Source organism: Protopterus annectens, chromosome 1.part1 (assembly GCF_019279795.1).
Source record: "Protopterus annectens isolate FY-2018-M chromosome 1.part1, PAN1.0, whole genome shotgun sequence".
NCBI classification, from domain to species: Eukaryota; Metazoa; Chordata; order Ceratodontiformes; family Protopteridae; genus Protopterus; species Protopterus annectens.
The window spans coordinates 496,312,798-496,339,267 of NC_056726.1; the positions used below are offsets into that span (position 1 = coordinate 496,312,798).

General features: G+C 41.4%; 1 protein-coding gene across 1 annotated transcript in view; it reads right to left on the bottom strand.

Moving 5' to 3' along the window:
- Positions 1 to 26,470, bottom strand: part of ALDH8A1 (aldehyde dehydrogenase 8 family member A1) — a 660,663-nt gene that overhangs the window by 122,481 nt on the left and 511,712 nt on the right. Inside the window, exon 5 of the mRNA XM_044076268.1 lies at positions 11,550 to 11,806. Coding sequence (XP_043932203.1) covers positions 11,550 to 11,806 — 257 coding nt within the window. The remainder of the gene's footprint in view (positions 1 to 11,549; positions 11,807 to 26,470) is intronic.

The following is a 26,470-nucleotide window of genomic DNA, read 5'->3' on the forward strand; positions in this document are numbered from 1 at the left end:
ATCCAAATCATCATCAGAAAGATGCCATACTGACAGCTACTGTATCTACAGGAACTGGAATCACTCAGTATCAGATTGATCCTATTTCCCAGCTCACCACTGTCAGGATCACACTTCTATATGGTTACCATAACTCAGAAACATTTTTCTGTCTGCCTAAATACACCAAAAATGTCATTCATACTGCCCTCCATATTCTTTAGACTCCTCCTTGAGTGCCATAGAACCCAACCCAGGTTCAACAACTGTCTTTCCTCAACATCAGAACTACTCCCCTTCCTACACTGGCCTGTGTCTTCCTCAATGCAGAGAGCATCAGAAACAAGCTAGACCATGTAAGTGCTTTTATTTTGCAGCACAATACAGACAGTCTAGTAGTCACAGAATCCTGGGTCAAAAAGTACACCCCCAACTTCCAACACTTTCTGACATCCTACAAGAATATCAATGATATCAGAGCAGACAGACAATCAGGTGAACATTCTCTAATTTTATACAGAAATAACCTCAACTCAGAAGTCATTGCCCAAGAAAACTCCTCCTCAGACTTCTGTTCTAACTGGATTCTCCTAAAATATCCAGCTCACAAAGGCAAACCACTACTGATTACTACAGCCTATCTACCACCCCCTGCTTCCCTAGATAAATTCAAATCACTCCACATTAACATCTTAATAACTGTCCCAAAATAATAACATAATTCTAGCTGATTTCAGTCTTAATTATCTTGGCCCTCTTTCATTTGGCAAAGTTACTTTCCTACCAGACCTAGGTCTCCTTCAACTCATAAAAGAACAAACAAGACCTAACCTCAGATCCTCTAAACACTCCATACTCAACCTGATTAATAAACATACCAAATTCTATTGCCAACATAAACATACTGCAACTATCACTAAGTGACCACTGTCCAGTCACCTTTACAGCTATCAACTATCTTATAAAACTACTACCAACATTAAAAGCCTTCAGAAACCAAAGTAGCACATAGACAAAGCTGAAACATTTCTCACAGCCCACTACTGGAACCATATACTCTCCTTACATGACCCTAACACAGCAGCTGTAAGCCTAACCAAATTTTTACACCAGCTGCAAGACAAATTCTTCCCACTTATTTACAGACTTTATAAACCCACCAAAACTGAATGTCTAGTGACTGAACTCAACTTTCTTTTAACTCTAAGGGATGAAGTATAGCAAAAATGGAAACAGAACCCCATGACTGAAAAATGCATCTCCGTTATAGTCTTGTGTAACTTAGCCAAGAAGTTCATCAGAAGCCACAAAAGAAATCTCCAAACAAAGAAACAAATTACCCTCTTACATTCCCTCAATCACTTTTGGAAAGAGGTTAACCTACTTATAGGAAGAAAACTTTCTCATGATATCCTGCCTAAATACACCATTCAATGTGATACAGCAAGACTTTCTCCAGAATATTTCCTTAAGGAATTTAGAAATGTCCTATCAATATGTCCACACCTCCTACAGATCATGCAAAGCCCATCCCACCACCATTCACCCCCCTGTTCCATTTCAGATGCATACATCCCCAAGAAGTCTGCATCCTAGTTGAAAATATTTCCACTGACACCCCTTCTGGATCTGACTACATAAATCCCTGGCTCGTATATCACAGCAGCCAGCATCGATGTCTTCCTCTCATCCACATATATAACCTATGTCTCACACAAAACATTATGCCATGGATTTGGAAAACTGCTTTAATTAAACTCCTCCCAAAGCAATCCAACCCAATAGATACCTCTGACATCTGTCCAATATCCATCCTCCCAATTCTAGGAAGCCTTCCTCAAAATATAGTCTACACCCAACTCTCCCTCTATATCCAGAAGTACCACCTGCTCTTCTCGAAATAACATGGATTCTGACCTGGACAAAGTACTATGACAGCACTTTGGTCCCTAATAGATGACATCCTGCTAAACTCTGACAGTGGCTTCCTTACAGGTGCTTTATTTATTGGCCCGACAAAGGCATTTGACCTCATTGACCACTATCTTCTCCAACACAAATTAACTAAAATTGGTATCAATACAGATGCTACTCCCTGGTTTAAAAACTGCCTCCCTGACAGGCACTTCAGTGAGAAAATAGGATCATTCCTATCAGAATCTGCAACTGTTACCAAAGGTGTACCACAAGGATCCATTCTTGCCCCCCTCCTCTTCTCCACATTCATTAATAACCTTCCTTGTGACCTCACCTACTTACCAATTATTTTCTGTGCTTATGACAAGGTCATTTACCAATGAGGTCAATCTCACATCAACATTCAGTGCCAACTCCAGTCAGACTTACATGAGCTCCACTAATGGCTCATAAACCATAAAATACTTTTCAACCCCACCAAGACCAAAATTATGCTTTTTGAAACTCCACAAAAATTCACCAAACACCTTACTCTTTAACTATCTTTGACCTACACAACCATTCCATCAGGACAGCCTCCACCTTCAAATACCTAGGACTGTGGCTTGATCATAGTTCCACAGCCGTGAACTAGGCTAATGACCACAAGGGCTTTTATAAGCTTAGCCATGCATCCCAAATATCTGACAAGTTTTGGTACTCTTGATAAGTGTAAGCAAGGGCCTGGGAGATGAACCATTTACAGGCTGCCTGTGTCCACTAGAGACATAGGTGCCAAATCAGGGATGTGTTTTCTGTTCCCCATCTGATTGTCCAAGCTACACATGAATTAGGCTAGAGAGGAACTCTGCTTCACTTGGATGGGGAGCCTATTCCAGAGAAGAGGAAGTCTCTAGGATACATATCTGTCTCTCCAGCAGGTCCTATTTATATCACAGGCAAGGTTTAAGTTTTTAGAATAGGCAATTCTGGTGCTGTTTGCTTTGTGGATATGCAGGAGGTCCATCAGGGTGGGGTCTGACAATACCTTGTATGCCAGGCATAGATCTCTCCTCAACATCCTGTAGTAGACAGAATATAGGAATGGAGTTTTTTGAGGCAGTCTGCATAGAATATGTTACTTAATCCCTGCATTCTTTCAGTGATGAACCTCTGCGGACTTTCCAGTTGTTGGATGTGCCTGGCTAGGTGCATACCATAGGAGGCACTGTACTCAGTGATAGGTCTGATGAATGCTCAATACACACAAACAATGACCTCCTTTGATCTAGATGCCATACGTTTGTCAATATGTTGCACAACATAGAATGATTTCCTCAAGATTGTACACACGTGATGGTCAAAGACTAGATTACTATCCATGTGTGTCCCTGACTACTGGGTTGACTCTTGTAGGTGTGTTGTCAATATGCTTACCAGTGATGAATGACTTCCAAAAGGATACTTTTATGCATTTCTTGGCATTTAGTTTTAGTCCGTGGCTCTGACATAAGTTATTTGTCTGTGTCAGCCCTTCCTGTAGAACATTAGTGTTGGTGGAGCATCCTATGACTGCTCCTAATTTGCAATCATCTATAAATTTGGTCAGTCAGAGGCCTTTGAAATTGGCCTTGACTTCAGAGAAGTAAATGCCAAAAGGCAGCAGTCCCAAGACCAATCCATGAGGGACTCCATTTGTTACTGGCCTTTTAGTAGAGGTGGACTCCCCAATTCTAACTTCCTGGGTCCTGTCTGTGAGCCATCTGGCTCTCCACAGAGTGACATAAGAATTTATACATAACCTCTGGAATTTATCTACAATGCCCAAGTTGGGTATTGTGTAAAATGCCTTGGCCCAGTCAAGGTAGGCAGTATGAACCATTTTGCCCTAATCCATTGCTTTGGTGACCTTCTCAAAGAAGTCAACCAGGTTGAGTAAGCATGAGCTTCCTTTGTTGAAATCAAATCGGGTTTAGTTCAGTGTTTCAAGGTTTCCTAAGTCATTCTTGATCATTTCCATAATAATTCTTCCCATAGCTTTGCATATGAGACTAGTGAGACTTATGGTTCTGTAGTTTCCAGGGTCTGCAGATGGCCCAACTTTGTGCTGAGGGATGACTGTTGCTGTTCTCCATTCATGAAGCAATATGTCTGTTTGGAGGTTACAGTGAAATAGCAGTTGCAGAAGGCCTGATAGGTCATGTTTCATTCTATTTGGAAGGCATCCTGGGATATTGGCTGGGCCCATCAATACAGTGCTCTTGGCCTTAGAGGGAAAGCATTGAGGGCCTGTTCCCTGGTGACAGTAGGGGGAATTATATTTGATGATATTTCCTGAGGGGAGGTTGAAGGGGAGAGAGGGGAAAAGTTAGAGCTCAATTTGTATGCCAGTAGGTTTGCTAAACCTTCTGGCTCAGTTTAGTTGGCTCCATTAACAATGAGCGCTGCCCACAATTGTGTATTGTTTTTGAGGTTGCAGACATAGCCAAAGAATGCTTTGTATTTGTCCTTGGCCTGGGAGGCCAAATTTACCTCAAATTTTGTTTTGTTTGACTTTATTTGTCCTCTGTGGTATTTGTTTAATTTGATGAGCATGCTTTTATCTATTTAAGTGCTACACCTTCTAATTTTTCCATGATTTTCTTCCTTCTGTTATACTACCTATTAATGTTGTGATTCCACCTGGGTGGCTTTTTTTTTTTGAGTTTGTTCTGTGCCTTTTCCTGGTGGGTACAGCAGCCTCTATCTACATAGAGTTTCTGTGAACAGTACCACATAGGCATTAGTGTTCTCAGGGTTTATGGGGGCTTGAAATTTTGCCAAGTTATCACTTAATAGTAGCCAGGTTATCACATAATAGTTTCACAATTTTGTCTCTCCACAGCACCATCAAGATGAGTGTTTAAATGTACAGACTTTTTGCACTGGTCAGGAATCGAACTCCGGTCAACTATGTGAAAGGTAGCTATGCTCACCACAATAAAAGGAAAAAAACTGGTAAACAGTAAGAAGAAGAATTCCCAGAAGGACAGAGCCCTCATTATTGAATAAAAACAAAACTATTCAAGACCTTGACAAAATCCACTAAAGCAAATTTTGAGGCTAAAAGAGTTACCCAGGCCAAAGACAACTGGCTATTTTTAGTTATGTTGGTAATCTCAAAAATACAATGCAGCAATGTGCTGAGCCAATTGGGGCAGTATATTGCTGTATTTTCTTTCCTGGATTAGCTTATTAAAAAATCCTTCTAAAAATGCAGATGGCAATTGCGATAATTAAATGTCCTGCATTCTGGTTCAAAACAGAAGAAAGATAACAAACTTAATATTTAGATGCTAAAGTTAGATCCTAAGACTAACTACAAATACATCTTTATTTATTTGACAAAAACACACAAGTCCTCAAATCAGACAAAAACTGAATCTTGTGTTTTGAAAAATGGTACTTTCTCCAAATCTGCTGAAAAAAAGGAAAAACTCAAATACTTAATGTTATGGAAAACCCAAGTGTTTGCTTTACCTCCAATTAATATGAAGTAAAACAGGTAAGCCCTCCTACACAAAATACTAAGTAAGCAATAATGCTTGACAGGGTGTGTTAATGTGTAATTAACGCCCGCCCAGGGGTGTTATGAGGTCCTGAAGGGCATTATTGCACTTACAGAATGGGCTCCCTGTAAAATTGTTGTGTTTTACTTATTTATATATATATATATATATATATATATATATATATATATATATATATATATATATATATATTTATTACTATATATTTTCTTACTATATTTTTGATGTAAAATAGTTCTTCCACCTAATGTTTCAAACTTGTTATAGTATATGTTAATGGTGTTGGAGGAAGCATTTTACAGCCAAAAATGTAACATTTAAAAAATCACCAGGTAATTTATTTTATTTTTGGTCCCCTACTCCTAAATCATTTAGTTGGCAGTCACTGGAGATTGAAATTACTAAATAATGACATACATTTGAGCTTCAGACTTTTTTTCCTTCAGAAAATTCATGCTAACAAATCCTTTACTTTTTAGCAGCTTTGCAATTTTATAAGAGCAATGATTAACTTTCTATTTTATAGCTTTTGTTTCCCAAAGATTTCTTCAACTGAAAGGTGCAGAAGATTGTAAATCTCTTTACTGCTGCTGCAGGTAGTCATCACACACATACACACACACACACACACACACACACACACACACACACACACACACACACACACACACACACACAGCTCTGTTTCAGAGAAAAATGCATGCTAATGAAATCTGTTTTTCTAGCAACTTTCTAAGTTTATAAGAACAATAGTCAAAATCCATCCCTATTTTAAACCCTTTGTTTCCCCATTATTTGTTGCTCTGTCTAGATTTCTTGTGCCGAGAGTTATGGTCAAGAGTTATGCAAGGTCTTAGTTTATGCTGCCAGGGATCGCTCTCGCTGTTGCACTTCACTTTCTCTCACACATACACACACACACACACACACACACACACACACACACACATGCTTATTTTGCACTCGCTAAACAGCAGAAGCGCTGCTTAGCTAGTGTAAAATAGTAGCTTAACCAATCTCTCATGCACACTAATACAGGCATACACTTTCACACACTAATACATACCCACACTCCTATTGTATTTTACACTCTCTAAACAGCAAAAGCGCTGCTTAGCGAGCGTAAAGTTGTAGCTCAACCAATCTCTCACACTCACACACGTATACACTTTCACACACAAACATAAACATGCAGTTTTTTTTTATTTTACTTTTATTTTGCACTTGCTAAACAGCAGAAGCACTGCTTAACAAGCATAAAATAATGGCGGCCATTCCATTTTCTCAGTCTAAACTCTACGGCGGCTTGATATGCTGCCGTGAAGTGGTAGACGTTTTTTAGCGGGCATTGCTTGTACATTAATACCCTGCTGGAGAACGGTTGTTCTCTAGTCAGGGTACTGATGTACAGTAAGCCCCTTCTCTAATTTCAGATAAATGCTTGCCTATGATTCTCTATTCTATGACTATATCTATGGGGAAGGCATGCCCAAAGGCAGGTAAAGGCTAGGACTGTGGTAGTGAGGGTCGGAACTTTGAATGTTGGCGGTATGACTGGTATAGGGAGAGAGCTAGCTGATATGACAGACAGAAGGAAGGTTGGTATATTATGTGTGCAAGAGACCAGATGGAAGGGGAGCAAGGCTAGGTGTATGGGAGGCGGGTTCAAAGTGGTCTATCATGATGTGGTTATCCTGAAGGAACAGTATGCTAAGAGTGTTTTGGAGGTGAAAAGAGTGTCAGATAGAGTGATGTTTATGAAGCTGGAATTTGATGGTGTAATGATAAATGTTGTTAGTGCATATGCTCCACATGTTGGGTGTGCGATGGATGAGAAAGAAAAATTTTGGAGTGAGTTGGATGAAGTGGTGATGACTGTACCCAAGGGTGAGAGAGTGGTGATTGGAGCAGATTTCAATGGGTATGTTGGTGAAGGGAACAGAGGGGATGAGGAGGTGATGGGTAGGTATGGTGTTAAGCAAAGGAATGCAGAAGGTCAGATGGTAGTGGATTTTGCGAAAAGGATGGACGTGGCTGTGGTGAATACGTAGTTTAACAAGAGGGAGGAGCATAGGGTGACATACAAGAGTGGAGGAAGATGCACACAGGTGGATTATATCTTATGTAGAAGGGCCAGTCTGAAGAAGATTGGAGACTGTAAAGTGGTGGCAGGGGAAAGTGTAGTTAGGCAGCTTAGGATGGTGGTTTGTAGGATGACACTGGTGATCAAGAAGAGGAGGAGGAGTGTGAGGGCAACACCAAGGATCAAATGGTGGAAACTGAAAAAGGTTAATTGTGAGGTGGAGTTCAGGGAAGAGTTAAGATAGGCAATGGGTGGCAGTGAAGAGTTAGCGAATAGCTGGGTAACTACAGCAGAGCTAGTAAGGGAGATGGCTAGAAAGGTGCTTGGTGTGACATCTGGAAAGAGATAGGAGGACAAGGAGACCTGGTGGTGGAATGAGGAAGTACAGGAGAGTATACAGAGAAAGAGGATGGCGAAGAAGAAGTGGGATTGTCAGAGAGATGAAGAAAGTAGACTGGAGTATAAGGAGATGAGGTGCATGGCAAAGAGAGAGGTGGTGAAGGCTAAGGATAAGGCATATAAAGAGTTGTATGAAAGGTTGGACATTAAGGAGGGAGAAAAGGACCTGTACCAACTGGCTAGACAGAGGGACCGAGCTAGGAAAGATGTGCAACAGGTAAGGGTGATAAAGGATAATGAGGGAAACATACTCACAAGTGAGGAGAGTGTGTTGAGCAGATGGAAAGAGTACTTTGAGGGGTGGATAAATGAAGAGAATGAGAGGGAGAGAAGGTTGGATGATGTGCGGATAGTGAATCATGAAGTGCCATAGATTAGCAAGGAGGAAGTAAGGATAGCTATGAAGAGGATGAAGAATGGAAAGGCTGTTGGTCCAGATGACATACTTGTGGAAGCATGGAGGTGTTTAGGTGAAATGGCAGTGGAGTTTTTAACTAAATTGTTTAATGAAATCTTGGAAAGTCTGAAAGCAAAAGAAAAGGAAGACAAAGAAAAGCAACAAGTCCCCAAAAAATTAAAACAAATTTGAAATCACAGGCGTTTTCACCACACACATATGGTGGCTTCAGAGCTGCAAAAAAAAGGCAAACAAACAGCAGTGAAATAAAAAAGTTAAGAAAGTTAATTGAAGACAAAATTAATAAAATTATGCACAAATTATGCTGCATTAAACTGAAAGTAAAAAAAAAAAAAAAAAGGCAGCATAGTTTAACATAATGCTAAACTGTTGATGTAGTTAAAAGACTGTGACAAATAAAAAAAAACAATATTTTTGACACAGTCAAAAACAAAAAATAAAATTCATTATATTTCTAAAAAAAATAATACACAAAAAAAAAAACAAAATGTGTACATTTAAAAAAAAAAAAAAAAAAAATAAATAGTCATTCCCAAGTATACATTATTTTAAAGGAGGGGACATATAAAATAAAATGAAATTTTTTTTTTACTAAAAGTAAAAATAAAAAAAAGATAGAGACACAACCCACATCTAAAGTGTGAAAAATTAAGTAAAAAGTACTAAGTGTAAATATAACAACCTTAAGCCAAACCTTGCTAGTAAAGTGACAGGATGCCTGAGGAATGGAGAAAAAGTGTTTTGGTACCAATTTTTAAGAATAAGGGTGATGTGCAGAACTGTAGTAACTACAGAGGGATTAAATTGATCAGTCACAGCATGAAGTTATGGGAAAGAGTAGTGGAAGCTAGGTTAAGAAGGGAGGTGATGATTAGTGATCAGCAGTGTGGTTTCATGTCAGGAAAGAGCACTACAGATGCGATGTTTGCTCTGAGACTGTTGATGGAGAAGTACAGAGAAGGTCAGAAGGAGTTGCATTGTGTCTTTGCGGACTTAGAGAAAACATATGACAGGATGCCTAGAGAGGAGTTGTGGTATTGTATGAGGAAGTCGGGAGTGTTAGAGAAGTATGTAAGAGTGGTACAGGATATGTACAAGGGTAGTGTGACAGCGGTGAGGTCTGCAGTGGGAGTGATGGATGCGTTTTAGGTGGAGGTGGGATTACATCAAGGATCAGCTCTGAGCCCTTTCTTATTTGCAATGGTGATGGACAGGTTAACAGATGAGATCAGACAGGAGTCCTCGTGGACTATGATGTTTGCAGATGACATTGTGATCTGTAGTGAGAGTAGGGAACAGGTGGAGGAGACCCTGGAGAGGTGGAGATATGCTCTAAAGAGAAGAGGAATGAAGGTCAGCAGGACTAAAACAGAATATATGTGTGTGAATGAGAGGGAGGATAGAAGAATAGTGAGGATGCAGGGAATAGAGTTGGTGAAGGTGGATGAGTTTAAATACTTGGGATCAACAGTTCAGAGTAATGGAGAGTGTGGAAGAGAGGTGAAGAAGAGAGTACAGGCAGGATGGGGTGGGTGGAGAAGAGTGTCAGGAGTCTTTTGTGACAGACGAGTACCAGTAAGAGTGAAAGGGAAGGTCTACAAGAGGGTAGTGAGACCAGCTATGTTATATGGGTTGGAGACAGTGGCACTGACAAAAAGGCAGGAGTCAGAGCCGCACATGGCAGAGTTAAAGATGTTAAGATTTGCACTGGGTGTGACGAGGGTGGACAGGATTAGGAATAAGTATATTAGAGAGTCAGCCCAGGTTGGAAGGTTTAGAGACAAACCCAGAGACGCAAGATTACGTTGGTTTGGACATGTGCTGAGGAGGGATGCAGAGTATATTGGGAAAAAGATGCTAAGGATGAAGCTGCCAGGTAACCTGAAAAGAGGAAGGTCTAAGATAAGGTTTATGGATGTGGTGAGAGAGGACATGCAGGTGGTTGGTGTGACAGAGCAGGATGCAGAGGACAGGAAGAAATGGGAACAGATGATCCACTTTGGCGATCCCTAACGGAAGCAGCTGAAAGAAGAAGAAGATATATATATATATATATATATATATATATATATATATATATATATGTGTGTGTGTGTGTGTGTGTTTTTTTTTTTTTTTGCATTTGGGAAGGAATGCTTGCAATCTTTTGTGTGTGTGTGTGTGTGTGTGTGTGTGTGTGTGTGTGTGTGTGTGTGTGTGTGTGTGTGTGTGTGTGTGTGTGCAATAGAAAACCATCACTTTGTCCAAAACTAATGTTTTTTTTCTGTTGCAGTCAGCTGTAGAACATGTATACTGCATTCTGAACATTTATGCAGTACAAATAATATTATTTCCCCAGCTACATGGTGTATAGACATGAAGCCCTACCTCTGCCCCATGTGGCACACATTTAATTAGTGGCAAAGATACTTGACTGACTTGGTGGGAGAAAATGGGAATAAGTGCCTGGTGCCAGCTCACTCATCATGGAAGGAGGATGGTGGTTTGTCTCACTGCATTGACAACACAAGCAGGAGTGCAGATACATCCATCCATTCATCCATACTCCCTATTTCCCATTTTGGCACATGAGGTCAGGGTATCACTTCAGTTGCCCACAGCAATGAGATTACTATGCTTACACTGCAGTGGTGTGCTATGTATGAGAGAGTTGGCATATCTGTTAGCACCCATACACCCTCAGTAAGCAGCAACTGTATATATCTGAAGCAGCTCTGTAAAGTAGAGAATGACCCATTCTCTGAGTGTATGACAGCCCCAATTCCTAATCTGCTTGGGTCTCACCCCAAAGGGACAAATGGGTTGAGGGTCATTCACCTCCAGGGAACAAGTGGTGCAACTCAGCAGACAGGAGTTCACAGACAGATGGTCAGCAGGTGACCGGGAACAAAAAAGAATATAATTTGAACTTAGATAAAGTAATGATTCTAGGTGTTATGTGCTTCCACTATTAGAAACAAAAAAGTACATGCTACTGTTCCATTTTAAAACAAGACAAACTGGCTTTTGGGAAGACGACTGCAGTGAATGAATTAAGACAAAATCAGAAAAACTAAAAATGAAACAAATGTGTAATCATTCTTCAATATCAAATTGCAATGCTAAATATCTTGTTTTCTTTACATTGTCATTTATTTAAATGACCAATACTGTACCACATCATTTCTGTTTAAATTCAGGTTCTCCTCTCTCACTCTAATTTTACCTGATTTGCAAAGCTAGATCGCACAGTCGTTGGAATGCACTCATTAAGATCGGCATCATCAAAGATGATGGCAGGATTCTTGCCTCCAAGCTCCAAGGATAATTTCTTACAGTAGGGGGCACTCTTCTCTGTAATCTTCTGAGCAGTCACTGTGCTTCCTGTAAACGATATCAGTGACACTTCTGGATGTGAGACAAGGGCTTCTCCAGCTCTGGGACCAATCCCAAACACTATATTCACTACTCCTGGAGGAACACCTAAAAAAGAGAAAGATAGTGTTTGAACATTATGTATAATGGAAGCATTCTAATTTTAAAATGGGGATCAGTTCAAGCATTATAGCTGTATTATGTTACACTGGCATCTCAGTAATAATTAAGGATATCCAGCCTGATGTGTCCAAATTAACCTTATATTTGGTCTCCTCATAACAGGCTATCCCAAACCCTAGGATAATGCTCATCATGCCTACATATATATGGAAATGTGCTATGACTGCCTAAGACTTACCATAGTGGGGTGTTGAGTAAACCAGACAACTTGTACGTTTCTTTAATGATGTTAGTGGAGACAGAGCATCTCATTGTCTGGATAATGCATGATACAGGAAAAGTGCTGTAAATGTATAGATTGAAGAAATAAAGTAATATGCAAACAGACCACTGGGATCAGTGACTTCGTCAGTGTCTGCACTTGTGCAAGCTTACACATAACCATGCTTGCCATTTACAACACAACACTCTATCCTTAGCCCTTCACTTTATGAAATAAGTACCTAACCAAGATGTGGAGACAATCACCTCCACTGGGAGCAATGCTTATGGTCAAGTAATCTGATAAATATATGCATGAGATTTCACAGAAAATAAGAGTTGCAAATAACCTACTTTACAAGGCTGTGGCTCAAGCATGCTCTATATTCTGATTCTGGTTGTCTCTACTACAAGTGGTTGATTTTGCTTTGGTGAGTAAGAAAAACTAGACAAAGTTTTGAAAGCACAAAGTTTGTTTGGTCTTCAAGTCTGTGCATATAACTGGGCCTTATCAACTAAAGCTAAGTTTAAAGGTTAGTATGGATTTGCTATAAAGAAATATCCCTTCTCAGGGAATTATGCATTTTTTCACAGAGAAATATATTATGGGTTCATAGGAGGTTCCTAGCCTAACAGCCCAGGAGCCCTTACAAGCCAAGCCATATTTATCCCGAGTTGCCCCACTTGCCCATAGTTAGGTGAATAGAGTTAACAGAGGCATGAGTCTATGGTAATTAACACCAACTGTCTCTGTCCATGAGGGACATGGGTGCCGCCCCAGGAGTGGATTTACAGTCACCCATCCATTCATCTAGATTGCATTTGTAGAAGGTATGGGAGGTGCTCTGTTTCACATGAATGTGAAGCTTGTTCCAAAGAAGGGGTAGTCACTGGAAGATGTATCTATCTCTCCAGCATGATTTGTTCATGTCAGAGGTTAGGTTAAGATCCCTGGAGCAAGTGACTCTTGTGCAGTTTGATTTATGAATGTGTAACATTTCCATCAGGGCTAGGTCAGAGACTGCCCTGTAAGCCAGGCACAGGTCACCCCTCAACAGCCTGTAGGAGACAGAAGACAGTGACAGGGCTATCAGTGTTTCTGCATAGGACTTGTTTTGAGTCCCATGTACTTTCTTGGTGAGAAACCTCTTTGGTATTTCCATCTATAGTAGGTGTCTGGTGAGATACATACAAAACAGAGCATTGTACTCAATTATTGGTCTGATGAGGACAGAGTATAATGGAATTATAACATCCTTAGATCCAGATGTGATGCCTTTACTTATGAGATGTGCCATACAGAAGGACTTTATTACCACTGTGGATATGTGGAGATCAAAATTCTGATTGCTATCAACCTGAATACCTAGATCACATGCCACTGGGTCTACACTTAGTGGGGTGCTGTCTATATTGTAATTAGCAGGGATGTTAGCTTTTTCAAAGGGAATAACAATGCATCTATTTTGCACTAAGCTTCTATCTGTGGCTTTGGCACCAATCATTTGTCTGTGTTTAGTAGGAAGACTACCTGACTAAAAGCTACAACTATAGAATTATTATTATCATTGAATCTATATGTACTGCAGTGAGGTAGCTGTACTGGAAGTCATAAAGGTTAATGAGAAAAAACAGCTCTGCAGAGAGAGAAAAATTGTTTGGGAATCCTTTAAAGGTCAGGTAGGGGATAACTAAAGAGATTTTTTTGAAATTTGGTTAGCGAGAGAGCATGCTATATGCTGGACAATTAAATGCAGATAGACAGATCTTTGGAGTCTGAGATGAGAGTAAAAGACATGTAAGCAGAAGAGGAAAAAGTTCCTGTGGAGATAGTCTGCTATGTTAAACTAAGACAGGTAATTAATGCCAACAATTGTTGGGAGGGTGGCCTAATAGTTAAGGTGCTTGCCTTACAAACACAAGGTACAGGGTTTGGGTCTCACAGGGGATAATTGGCTAGGCTAACAATGGCTCACAAGGGCAGGTAGCCTAGTACGAATCTATGAACCTATGAACAAGGTTAATTACACTGTGGTGTTAATCACCCATGTAGCACTAACTGTGGGGACTGCTTCACCCCATTCATTCTAATAGCACTTAAAAGACAAACCACACTAAGCCATTTTATTTCACTGCATCTAAAGCCTGATACTGAAGTTGTGCTACTCAGTGCCATAGTTAAGCATATTAAATGTGAAAAAATGACTTCAGCTGAACACAAAGGGCTGCATTTCTTGTTCAGCTGAAAAGATTTTCTCACATTTAATATTCTTTCTAACTTACAGCTCTAGGTAACTGAGATCCGCTTTACATGTAGTCAGGAATGTCACACTTCATTAATTGACTATCAGTAGACATTAATGAGTTAAGTATTGTGTGCAGCCTGGGAAATGGAAACAAAGTTTAGGGAAAGAGTGCTTGCTATGTAAAGAACATGTTTCATACATCAAATCTACCCATTATCGACACACTAAATATCAACATCTTTAAACTGAAACCATGTAGGTTGACAAGCAACTACACATGGGCTGAAACACAGCAACAGTGCATGCAAAAAAAAACAAATAAAGCATTGCTTTTTACAGTGGACAAGTCCCCCTGCACACCCCACACCTCCTGCTATTTATATATACTAACTCCAAATTTGTAGAAACACAGGATAAGTGTATATTTCCCACCTCCTTCAATTGTTCTGTCTCAGACACCTATCAACAAGCAGTTTAGTCAACCATAAATAGTCGACTCGACAGCTATCAACCAAATACACACTCAACCAATGGCACGGAGCCAATATATTTATTTATTTATAGCTATAGGTAGAAATATACATAGATAAAGATATAGCCAAAGATCACATGTAACACATATATCTCACTAAAGTAACCCCTCTTATGTCCCCACTGTGTTTCAAGCGATGTAGGATGTCCATTGGATCCCTAGTTGATGGTGTGCAACCTACACAGCATCAGTCAAAAACAGGATATTACCACCATTGCACAAATGAAAAATATTACTGTGAGTGTGTATGGCCTGCAGAAGGCACAGTTCTGTTACCTGGATATGTCCAGTGGTGTTCTGCAGGATGCCCTTTTCACCATTTGTAAGATGTTTGTAGCATACCACATACTGCATAACATGATTTTCACAATGTATGTAGACCAGTCATCTGTCCGGGAACTGTCCAGAGACCCAGTACAGCTGCCCTGTCAAAGCCAGTACACCAACACCCTCTTGCAATGACAATGAAACTAAGAGGCAGTGAGCACCAGCTACATCACACCCCAAGAGAAGAGGCATAGTACATGTAGTGCATGTAAAGCTGTGGCTTCTATTCCAGGTCTAAAAACCTTTGAAGAGCACACAATGATGTCATCCTGTCACACAGAACAAACATTACACATGTAGTGGAGCATAAGGGATATGCTGGGCAGTGAGTGATTGCGTCGCACTGTGCATATGTCATCTACATATATATTACACATTCAGAAGAGTGCACTGGGTCACAGTCACTTTCACTTGCACCTGTGACAAGGGACACAAATGACACAAGACTGGCATCACAACATGGGTCGGGGGGTGTGATGACCTTCTGGCAACCAATGTCACTAAATTTGAAGAAGATGCTGTTACCCATCTGTTTCAATAAATAATCCACAAAACACAACCCTGACACTAAAAGCATACTCTTCACTTACAGAGCCATACCACTCTCTCCATGTACCAATGTCTCCCAGTGCCCATCTATCCTCATTAATTGCCTTTCACTCAAAGTATTATTTTTCACATTCATGCACATGCACACAATTTTCAGGGAAGGCTATTGAATCCTCCAATTTCACACAGCTTTCTTCCTGGGCATGGTAGTATTGCCACAACTCTGAAGAAAGTCAGAGACTTCCAGTTACCTGCATGCTCTGATTGTGTCACCTGATATCTCTCTTTTGTAGAGAGTCAGCCAAAGCAGTCTCAAAGATGTGACCCTTACAGTTTGTTATTTCTCAGTGTAAATGGTTACCCTCTTCTCAATTAAGCAACAGTGCATACATGTTGTCACAGTAGCTTAAAGATAATTAAAATGGGTTTTACTTAAATAGTAAAGAAAATAGCACACAATACTAAACAAAATATACATAGGTTGGCACACAAAGAAGATTAAAGTACAATGAACAATGATAAAATGCATACAGAAAATTTTAACTCCAGCTATCTAAGCTTCCTAGCTAGCCAATACAAGGAATACTGTACCTTAAAATGACTAGCTAATAGCTTGAGATAAGGGTGCAATTTTTGTACATTATCCCGTACCACTTCTAGGTAATCCATCAATATTACTACTGGTACTACCACAGAGATGTTCGATAGTCATGTTAGAGGACTGCAAAGTTAAACTCTAAGATGTTTTCCATTCTATCCTCTTGCTTTATGTAGCCATTTTAAAGGGTTATGGTCTGTAACTACAGTGAACTTGCTCCCATAAAACTAAGGTTGTAGCTTATGCAGTACCAAAATTAAACCCAGACATTCATACTCTATGGCTCCATAAGATTCCTCTCTGGGTTGAAGTCTGTAACTCAAATACACAATAGGACACTCCAATCCCTCTAAGGAAACCTGGTTAAGTACAGCCTCCACCCAACAGTTAGAGGCATCTACTTTACAGTGAATTCCTGACTATAATCAGGACTGGCAATTACAGGGGATCCACTAAGAGACTCTATGACATTTTCCCTGTGGGCCAGTAATCAAGGAGCCTCAATCCTGGTCACTGACACTGGTGAGGGACTTTTACTTGGAACAAAAACAGATTCACACAGTATTTCCAGATGCAGCTCGCTGCATCAAGCACAATTCCCCTTAAAAGCACACAGAGAACACACCTAGTCCAGGTTCTGGATATCCCTATCTCTCTCTCCAGGCCCACAATAAAACTACCCACTGGCACAGCTGTAGAGTTGATTCCTCAGACAAATGTCCAAGTTACGTCCTCCAACACCCTTCCTGTGAAACCAGTGTTCTGTGTCCCTGCTCCATGTAGCTGATACACACACTCTCTGAGATTTGATTTGAACACATGCACACACACACACACACACACACACACACACACACACACACACACACACACACACACACACACACACACACACACACACACACACACACACATACACACAAACACCTGGGAAAGGCTGGCACAGATTTACTCACTCTGCTACCCTTTGCCCAGACTATAAGGTAGTTACTGCCACCAGACACTCCAAAGCCAGCTACTCTAGGATTGTTACAAGGGTACCCAATTATACTGAGTGAAATTAATATTCATACAAATGGTAGTGTTTGACCAATGTGGCAAGGCTTTCAGGAGTGGCCACAGTGTCACCAAATAAATATAAGTACTCTCAAAGATTAAAATATTCTCCAAAGGACCAGCCACAATAAGAAGTTTGAATATATTTAATCATAAATAATAAATGAACATGAAAATACCAAATATATATTTACAAAAAACTCCAGAATTTCAATCACAGGAAATATTAAAATAAAGCAGAGGGATAGATTCAGAAAGATACAGAAAAACAGTACTTAACTAATCTCATTATAGTTTTCTGACTAATCTCAAGAATGTTTATTCCCTGGTTACTTACTAAAACAAGGCAAGTAGGTGAGGGATCCTTCTTTGTCAGGTTAAAAAAAACAGACTGCTCTGATACTTCTATCTCGTCTAGTATTAAAATATCATTTCAGTTCTGGATTACAGAATGTTATCATATACATCTAGTCATCTAACGTCTGGTTCCCATACTACCCCATTGTAATAGAAACTAATATACCAGTAGGAAGGGAAAGCACACAGTCATAGTAGAGGTACTGATAACTGTATATTCCACAATAAATCCACAATAAATCCAATATCTCTCCGAGATGTATATATGTATGTATCAATAAATCCAAGGTCAATATAATGCTCAAATGGTAGTTTATTACAGACTGACAGTACAAAACTTGCGTCGACCTAGGTTTCGTCCGTCTCCACGGACTTCTTCAGAACAGGTGTCTGCTTTGAGATAGCTTTTCCTTGTGATCCTGCAGCATATGCCACTAGTAATTGCTCTGTCTCTCTGAAAGCTTTGGTTCTGTTCAAATAGAAGCGTAGCTACCTGTGTATGTCCAAAGAATGCATAATTCTCTCCCCCTTATTCTGTGGGTTTGGATAAAAGGTAGGCAGATGAATAGTTTGGTTAAGGGCCACAATGGACACTACCTTAGGCATAAATGTCGGGTTTGTCCTCAGAGAAACCCTGTCTGGATAAAAAATGATAAAAGGTTCCACAGCCATGAGTGCCTGTAGCTCTGAGACTTGTCTTGCAGACGTTATGGCTAGGAGCAGAGCTGTTTTCCAAGATAAAAACTTTATATCAGCTGTAGCGGCTGGCTCAAAAGGAGGCAGGGTGAGTTTTTCCAAGACATAATTGAGGTCCCATGCAGGTATTGGTGATCTCCTTGGAGGCCTTAAATTTTTGGCCCCTCTGAGGAACTGCCTTAATAAAGGATGAGAAAAGATTGGTGGCTCTGTATTGTAATGAGCTGAAATGGCAGAGGCATGAATTTTTATAGATGAAAAGGGTAGGCCTTTGTCCAGCATCTCAGTCAAGTATTGCAAAATCTGAGGAATATTTGGTACAGCTGTGTCAAATCCTTGTGCCTGGTTCCAAGCACAGAATCTCTTCCATTTTCCAGCATAGGATGTTCTAGTACTAGGCCTCCTGGCCTCCAAAATGACATCCATCACCGCTTTAGTAAGAGGTGTGTTTTGTATGACTACATTATCCGCCATGCTGCCAGATTTTGGTGGGACAGTAGATGAGGCACTTGAGGTAAGGTCCAGGCTGGGCATTGAGACAAATTCCTTAGGATTGGATACCAGTACTGGTGTGGCCAGTCTGGGGCAATCAGTATCATTTTTGGCCTCTCCTGTCTGACCTTTAGGAGTACCTTGGGGAGGAGAGGCAGAGGAGGAAAGGCATATACTGTTAAGTTTTTCCAGCTGAAAGATAGGGCATCCACTTTCCATGCTTGTCTGTGATAAGTCCTTGTGCAGAATCTCTTTAGTTGGCAGTTGTGAGATGAGGCAAATATATCTATATCCAGGCACCCCCATTTCCTTGTTACCATACTGAAGACTTGTGGATCCAATTTCCACTCGTGGGGATCCATGAGGTTTCTGCTTAGTTCATCTGCCAGAGTATTTATCTTTCCTAGCAGGAATTGTGCCTGCAGATGTACTTGGTAAGTCAATGCTGTGTCCCACAAAGTCATGGCTAGTCTGCAAAGGGGGTAAGAATGAGTGCCTCCCTGCTTGTTTATATACCACATGACCGTGGTGTTGTCTGTCTTTATCAGTAGTTGCCCCGGATCAAGTAGGTCCTTGAAGGCTGTCAGGGCATTTTGAACAGCTGGTATCTCTTTTTGATTGATATGTAGATGCATTTGGTTTGTGGCCCATGTGCCTTGAATACATTTTCCTGCCATGTGGGCTCCCCATGCATAATCCGATGCATCCGTTGTTAATGTCTGTGTGGCTGGGGATAGAGTGAATGGCTGTCCCTTGTTCTGGTGACAGGCCTTCGCCCACCATCGAAACTCCTATTGCAGGCAGGGAATGAGAGTAACTATTGTTTCCAGGCTGTGGCAATGTTGAGTCCAAACACTTTTTAGGTACCATTGAAGTTTCCTCATATGCGGTCTTGCATATGGAATTAGTAGAATGCAGGATGCCATGAAGCCCAAAGCCTGCAGAATTTTTCTTGCAGATAACTGGGCCTTTGTTGCCAACATTTTGAAATAGGTAGTCAGTTGCCTTTATTTGTCTTGTGTGAGATAAGCCATCTGGGCAGTTGTATTTAAGCTTGCACCCAGGAATATTATCTCTTGAGAGGGTACTAGTTTTGATTTCTGTTCGTTGACTGTGTACCCTAGGCATGATAGTAATCTCTTTACAAACGCAATATGCTGTAGTAGAATGCCCTTGTTCTCTGCTTGAATGAGGCAGTCATCCAAGTAAGGATATATTTGTATTCCTCTTTGTCTGCAGAATGCAATTACTGGTGTCAGGCACTTTGTGAAGACCCTGGGTGCAGTAGATAAGCCAAAGGGCAGTGCAGAGAATTGGTAGTGCATTGAGCCAGCTTTGAATCTGAGGTATCTTCTGCATGTTTGTCTGATTGGGACATGCAGGTATGCCTCTTTTAGATCTAAAGTCACAAGCCAAGCCTTCTTGCCCAACATGGGCAGAAGCTGCTGGAGAGTCAACATTTTGAATTTTGGAATATCCAGATATGTGTTTAGAATAGATAGGTCCAGTATTGGTCTCCAGGCTTTGTCCTTTCTGGGTACCAAGAACAGTCTTGAATAAATTCCTTGTCCCTGCTCTTGCTCTGGTACTTGTTGAATGGCCCTCATGTCCATGAGGGATGAGACTTGTTTTTGTGCCTCTGCCCATTAATGTTTTCGCAGTTCTGGCCAACCGTTTGCCCTTGGCAGGGTATGGAAGTGAAACTTGTAGCCTTGTGACACTATGTTTAAAACCCATTTGTCCTGGGTTATTATGTGCCAGTTTTGAGAAAAAAGTATTAGTTTTCCCCCTAAAGGTGCTGCCAGAAGGGACTGTTTCCTGTATGGTTGTGATTTGTCTTCTCCAGTTTTGGAGGTAGAAGCACCCCATTGTTTAGACCTGAATGAACCTTGGGGCTGGGATTTGCATCTAGGGTGTCTGTATCTGCCCCTTTGTGGCCTGTCTGACACTGGAAAGGACCAATTCTTTGTAGGCCAGTGTCTGCTAAATCTTGGTGGCTGTACCTGTAAGAAATCCTTGACTGTTTGCATAGATTTAGCTTTGTCCTCCATTTTCTTTAACACCTCTTTTGCTTTAACACCAAACAAAGTATAATGCTGTAATGGAGCATCTAATAATTTTGCTTTAACATGATCAGGTAGATTTTGTTGCTTTAACCAAGCATGCCTACTAATGACAGACCCCGTAACTGCGGCCCTGCAGGTGGCCTCCAGAGAATCAAAACCACATTGTAAAGTATGCTTTCCAACTTGTTCAGTTGCATGCAATAATTCCTGCATTTCTTTGTTTTCTGCACATTCAGAATTTATCAACATTTTCTGTTTAAGCAGTGACATAATATATTGCTGATATTTGAGCATATGAAACTGACAATTTAAAGCCCTTACAGCCAGGGTAGCAGAAGTGTAAATCTTTTTTCCCCATCTGTCCAGTGCCCTAGAATCCCTGTCAGAGGGAGTAGGGTTTTTTGCAGTGGAAGCCTTGATCCCTTTGGGACCCTGAGAAATAGTTTCTGGGTCAGCAGCAGGGTTTGTGAAAAGGAATTTATGCGAGTCAGGAACCCTGTAGTACCTGTCCGGCTTAACGGGAGCTGGAGGTAAGGAGTCATAGGTCAGACTGGATGCTGAAAATACATCATCTACAATGTCTAACACAGCTGGAATAGCTAGGGGCCTGTGTTGTGGTAGTAAAAGGAAGTCTCTGAGCCTTTTCTTAGATTCTGAATAATCTTGGCTCTCCCAGTGGAAATGCTCCCTCATGGTATGCAAAGTTTCCCCAAAAGTATAATCCTCAGGAGGAGAGGCTGAAGGGATTGAATCTTCAGCATCAGAATCCTCATAGGGAGGAAGAGAGTATTCCTGATCAGAAGAGGAATCAGATGAAATGGAAACCTGATCTGAAGATTCATATTCTGTCTCTTGCCTAGGCCTCTTATCAGGAGGGGGATGGGAACCCCTGATCAGAGTAATTAGGTCTTCGGCCATTTTGAGCATCTGTTTTTTAGGCATGGTGGTCTGTCCATGAGGCTGTTGTACTTGTTTCTTTGTCTTTAAAGGTGCTTTAGTCTTTGCCTTTGAAACTGAAGTCGTTTTAACATATATTTGAGTAGGTCTGAAAACAGCCGCAGAAGCCAATGCCTGCTCAGCGGCTCCGGACCCATCTGAGGGAATAGTTTCCGAAGGTCCAATACCTTAAGCTTCCAGTGGCCTGGTCAACTCCAAATGGGTGTCGGTAGCGGCCTGCGAGTCTAAAGTAGCGGTCATCAGGGGCTGCGAAGGTGCCTCACTGAGAATCAGTGAACCGGCAACTGGCTTAGAAGAACCCTCGTCATCGGTTTTGGACCTCGGATACCTGTCCTTTTCCTTGTGTTTCTTGTGAATTCCGGTAGTTGGATGGCTATCCAACGACATTGTATAGTTAAATCTTCTGCCAAAATAGTGAAATGCAAAATCGTACCGACGCTTAATAGTGCGTTGGTTAAATCTAGCACAAAACCGACAACTAGCAACGTCGTGGTCAGGGCCTATGCAAGGAATACAGTAAGAATGAAAGTCCTTATGAGGTATTTGCTTCCCACAAGAAATACAATTATTAACTTTTTCTGACATTGGTCTGGAGCAAGAAAAAGTTTCCGCAATGGGGTACTTAGCTTTTTAGTGAAGACTTCGGATCTGAAATTCGAACACAAAAATCTCAGGAGTCGGCCGACCGGCACTTGCGAACTGCTTTTGCTTCGGGCACCGCGCAGCAAGAAAGACTGAAGAAAATGGCGTCAGCTGCATCTTTTATACCCCTGGTGCACTGACGTCAGTGAAGAGGCAACAGCAACCTACGCCGGACCTAGACTTTGGAATTCAGGCCGACTGAGGGCAGCCTGCCAGCTAGGGTTGCCACCTTTTCAAATGCCCAAAGTGGGACATTTTTTGTAGAAATGTGCAATTTTGCAGGACAAATATACCCACGGGGAGTGCAAAGGACAGAACTTCACTGTTTTTGTCCAAATAAAAGCTTATTCTTGTAGCATGTGAGCTGCGTATGCTATTTCATATAATATTTAGGTGTTTCAGATACAAAATAACTGTTTTATGCAACTATTAGAGAAAACTTAGTAAATATTTTTTGCCTTAAAATCTCAAAACATTTGCCATTTTTTATATTTTTTCTCAGGACAAAACTGCCCAAAGTGGGACTGTCCCTCACAAAGAGGAACAGGTGGCAACCCTACTGCCAGCAGGATAACCCAATTGCAATGACTGCAACAGTGAAACACGAAGAACATCAAAAGGAATTTTTATAAACTCATACAACCCAAATGGAGTCAGAAATGCTGATCTCTCCCTGGCTGCAGGTGACAGGGGTACCTGCAAGTACCCATTGGTCAAGTCAGTAATAGTGAGATAATTAGCCCCACCCAGATGCTCTAAGGCTTCAGCTATCCTGGGCATTGGGTAAAAATCTGACTCTGTATAGATGTTCACATTCCTGTAATCCACTCAGAAGCAGGTGCTGCCATCCTTCTTAGGAACCAGCACCACTAGTGAGGCCTAGGGACTGTTGGACTACTCCCATTTCCAGCATATCCTTGAGGTCCTGTTTCAGAGTTTGTCTAACAAATTCAGGTACTCTGTAGGGAGATTGTTTAACTGGTTGATGAGGTCACCCATCACCCAGTGTGAACACCCTAACTTACCAGTAGACATATCCCCAAATTCCTGTAATACTGCTCGTATTTCCTGAAGCTGGCTACTGGTCAGTTATGGGAAAAAGGGCCACCCCATCCACTGAAGTGTCAGATCAAGCATAACCAAGGAGATGTACTTCTAGATCCCCTTCTGACTCCTCCTGCAACTCACTGCTGATTCTGCAGATTCTAAGTACCAGGGCCCTTCTGTCATGATAGGGCTTTAGCATGTTAACATGGTAGAATTTGTGCTTTAGCCTCCTGCCTGGAAACTTTATCATGTAGTTGACATTGCTCACCTTTTTTACAATGGTGAAATGGCCCTCCCAAGCTGCCTCCAGTTTCTTGTGTCTTACAGGAATAAACACCACCAGCTGTTGCCCTACAAAATACTCCCTGACTATTTCTGTCTTGCCATACCAGACGTTTTGCTGCTGTTGTGCCTGTGCTAGGTGCTCCACCCCCATTAGCTCCCTAAGTCTATTCCTGAAGTTCAGGACATATTCCACAACATACTCCTTGTGAGAATCACACTCACTCTCCCACTCATCATGAATTTAATCCAGATGCTCCCTTATCCTGTTACCATACAGTAACTAAAAGGGTGAAAAACCTGTAGATTCTTGGGGTAGCTCCCTATATGCAAAGAGAATATGGGGTAGGTACTTGTCCCACTCCCTCTTGAATCGGTCTGCAAATGCACTTAACGTGGTCTTCAGTGTAGGGCTGACCTCTCCACCAGACCATTTGTTTATGAATGGTAAGGAGTTGTCTGAGTGTTTTGCCCCACAACATTTTCACAAGCATGCCAGCAGTTTTGACATAAAGTTGGCACCTCTATCTGTCAGTATGTCCCTAGGAAATCCTACCCTGCTGAAATGCCTAATAAAGCATTTGCTGTCTTCTCTGCTTCAATGGAAGACAGAACCACTGCTTCTGGGTACCTAGTGGCATAATCTACATCTACCAAGATATATTTCTTACCTGTGGAAACTTGGAGTACTCAGAGGTCCCTCAGTATCCACAGTTACCATCAGAAATGGCTCCTCAATAAAAGCATCAAAGCAGCCTTGGCTTTGTCTCCAGATTGCCAACCTTCTGACATTGCTCACAGGTGCTGCAGTACCTTCTTACATCCTTTGCAATCCCAGGCCAATAAAAATTTTGCATAAGCCATCTTTTTTGTCCATATGGCCTGCAAAAGGAATATCACAAGCTATTGCCAGGAGTGCCAGTGGGTAGACCCTGAGTAGTACCAACTGCTGTACTACTTCTCCCTGTAGCCCTCCTTCAGGGATTCCTTCCCTGTATAAAATCCTTTCTTCCAGAAAAATGGACTCCCTCTGTCCTTGAGTATCTGAATAATCCTTGGCTACCTCCCTCAAGTCCTGTAAAGTAGGGCTTGAGAGCTGAGCCTGCCTCAGCGCCTCCTTACTGACCCTCCCCAGCTCCCCTTCCAGAGGAGGTTTGGTACTGTCTTCTAGTTGAGCCTCAAGTTCACACTGACTACTAACACTTACCTCTCCCCTAGAAGTATCAAGGGAATTCCAGTACTTTTCTCCTGTTGTGGCTTAGATACCAGGTCACTGCTTCCACCCAGCTCCCCCTCTGTAGTAGCAACATCATCAACCCCAGATGGAGGTGTGTAGGTTCTGGCTGGGTCACCCTGCTACTGCCTTCTCTACAGGTTTGCCTCAATCCCTGGCTGCATTTAAAAACATGCACACAGGTTACTGTACTGCACTGTCAAAATCATTTCCTATTAGAACATCAGCAGGAATGTCCTCAAACACAGTCACCTGCTTACTGCCTTGCCCCTCTTCCCAGTAAAGATAGACTCTAGCCAAAGGTACCTAAAAAGGCTTCCCACAAAAGGCTGTTACTGGAGTGGACTGCCCAGGCAAGTATTGTTCCTGACTGACCACTGCAGGTTTGACTATGATTATATCTGAGTCTGTATCCCTTTTGGCAATGACATCCTTTCCTTCCATCAGGATAGGATACAGATGTTTGTGATAGATGGGTGCAGCTTTTGCTTCTAAACAACCCACCACTGTTGTAGTGCTAATCTTGCTGGATACTTCCTGAGATCTTTGTTTTCCCCCTCCCTAGCCTTAATGGACAATGAGACCGTACATACTCCATTGATTACATTTAAAACACATAACCACAAAACCTAGGTATGTACCTGAACCTGCGGCTTCCCCCCTGTCCTGTGTAAGCTGCTTGTATAGCATTGGCTGCTGCTCATGGGTTCCCTTATACTCGTGTGCAGTAGTGGATCCCCCCCAGCTGTGGCAACCTGCTAGTTAGGTAAAGTTCCTTTCCTCCCCATCTCCTCAGCAGTATTATACTCCCAGTCTGAAACCCAAATCCTCATGTCTTCCATGCAAAGTCCTATGGGCTTGTTCCCTGAACAAAAGATCTGCAAGCTTTTCAAATGTGGTAACATTACATCCACTCACCCATCTGTAAAAATAAGTGCTGATTTCTGCAATATAGTCAGCCATACTTTTGTCTGCCTTTCTCCTGTATTCTGTAAACTTTTTTGTACGTAATTCTGGAGTGAGCTAATAATAACCAAGAAAATTTTCTTTAACTTTGCTATAATTTAAACAGTCAACATCACTGAGTTTACAAACTGCATGCATTGCTTTACTCATAAGCAAGGGAGATAAAAACCTCACCCACTGCACTTGGTAAATTTGGTGCTGAACAGACACTCTCCCAAAGACCCTTAAAAAAGAATATACATTATTACTCTCTTTATAATGAAGAAAAAAGTGACTACTGACCTGGACTTTTTGGATGAGACTTTCTCGCTCCCCATGACTCTCATACTTCTGGCGTAAGA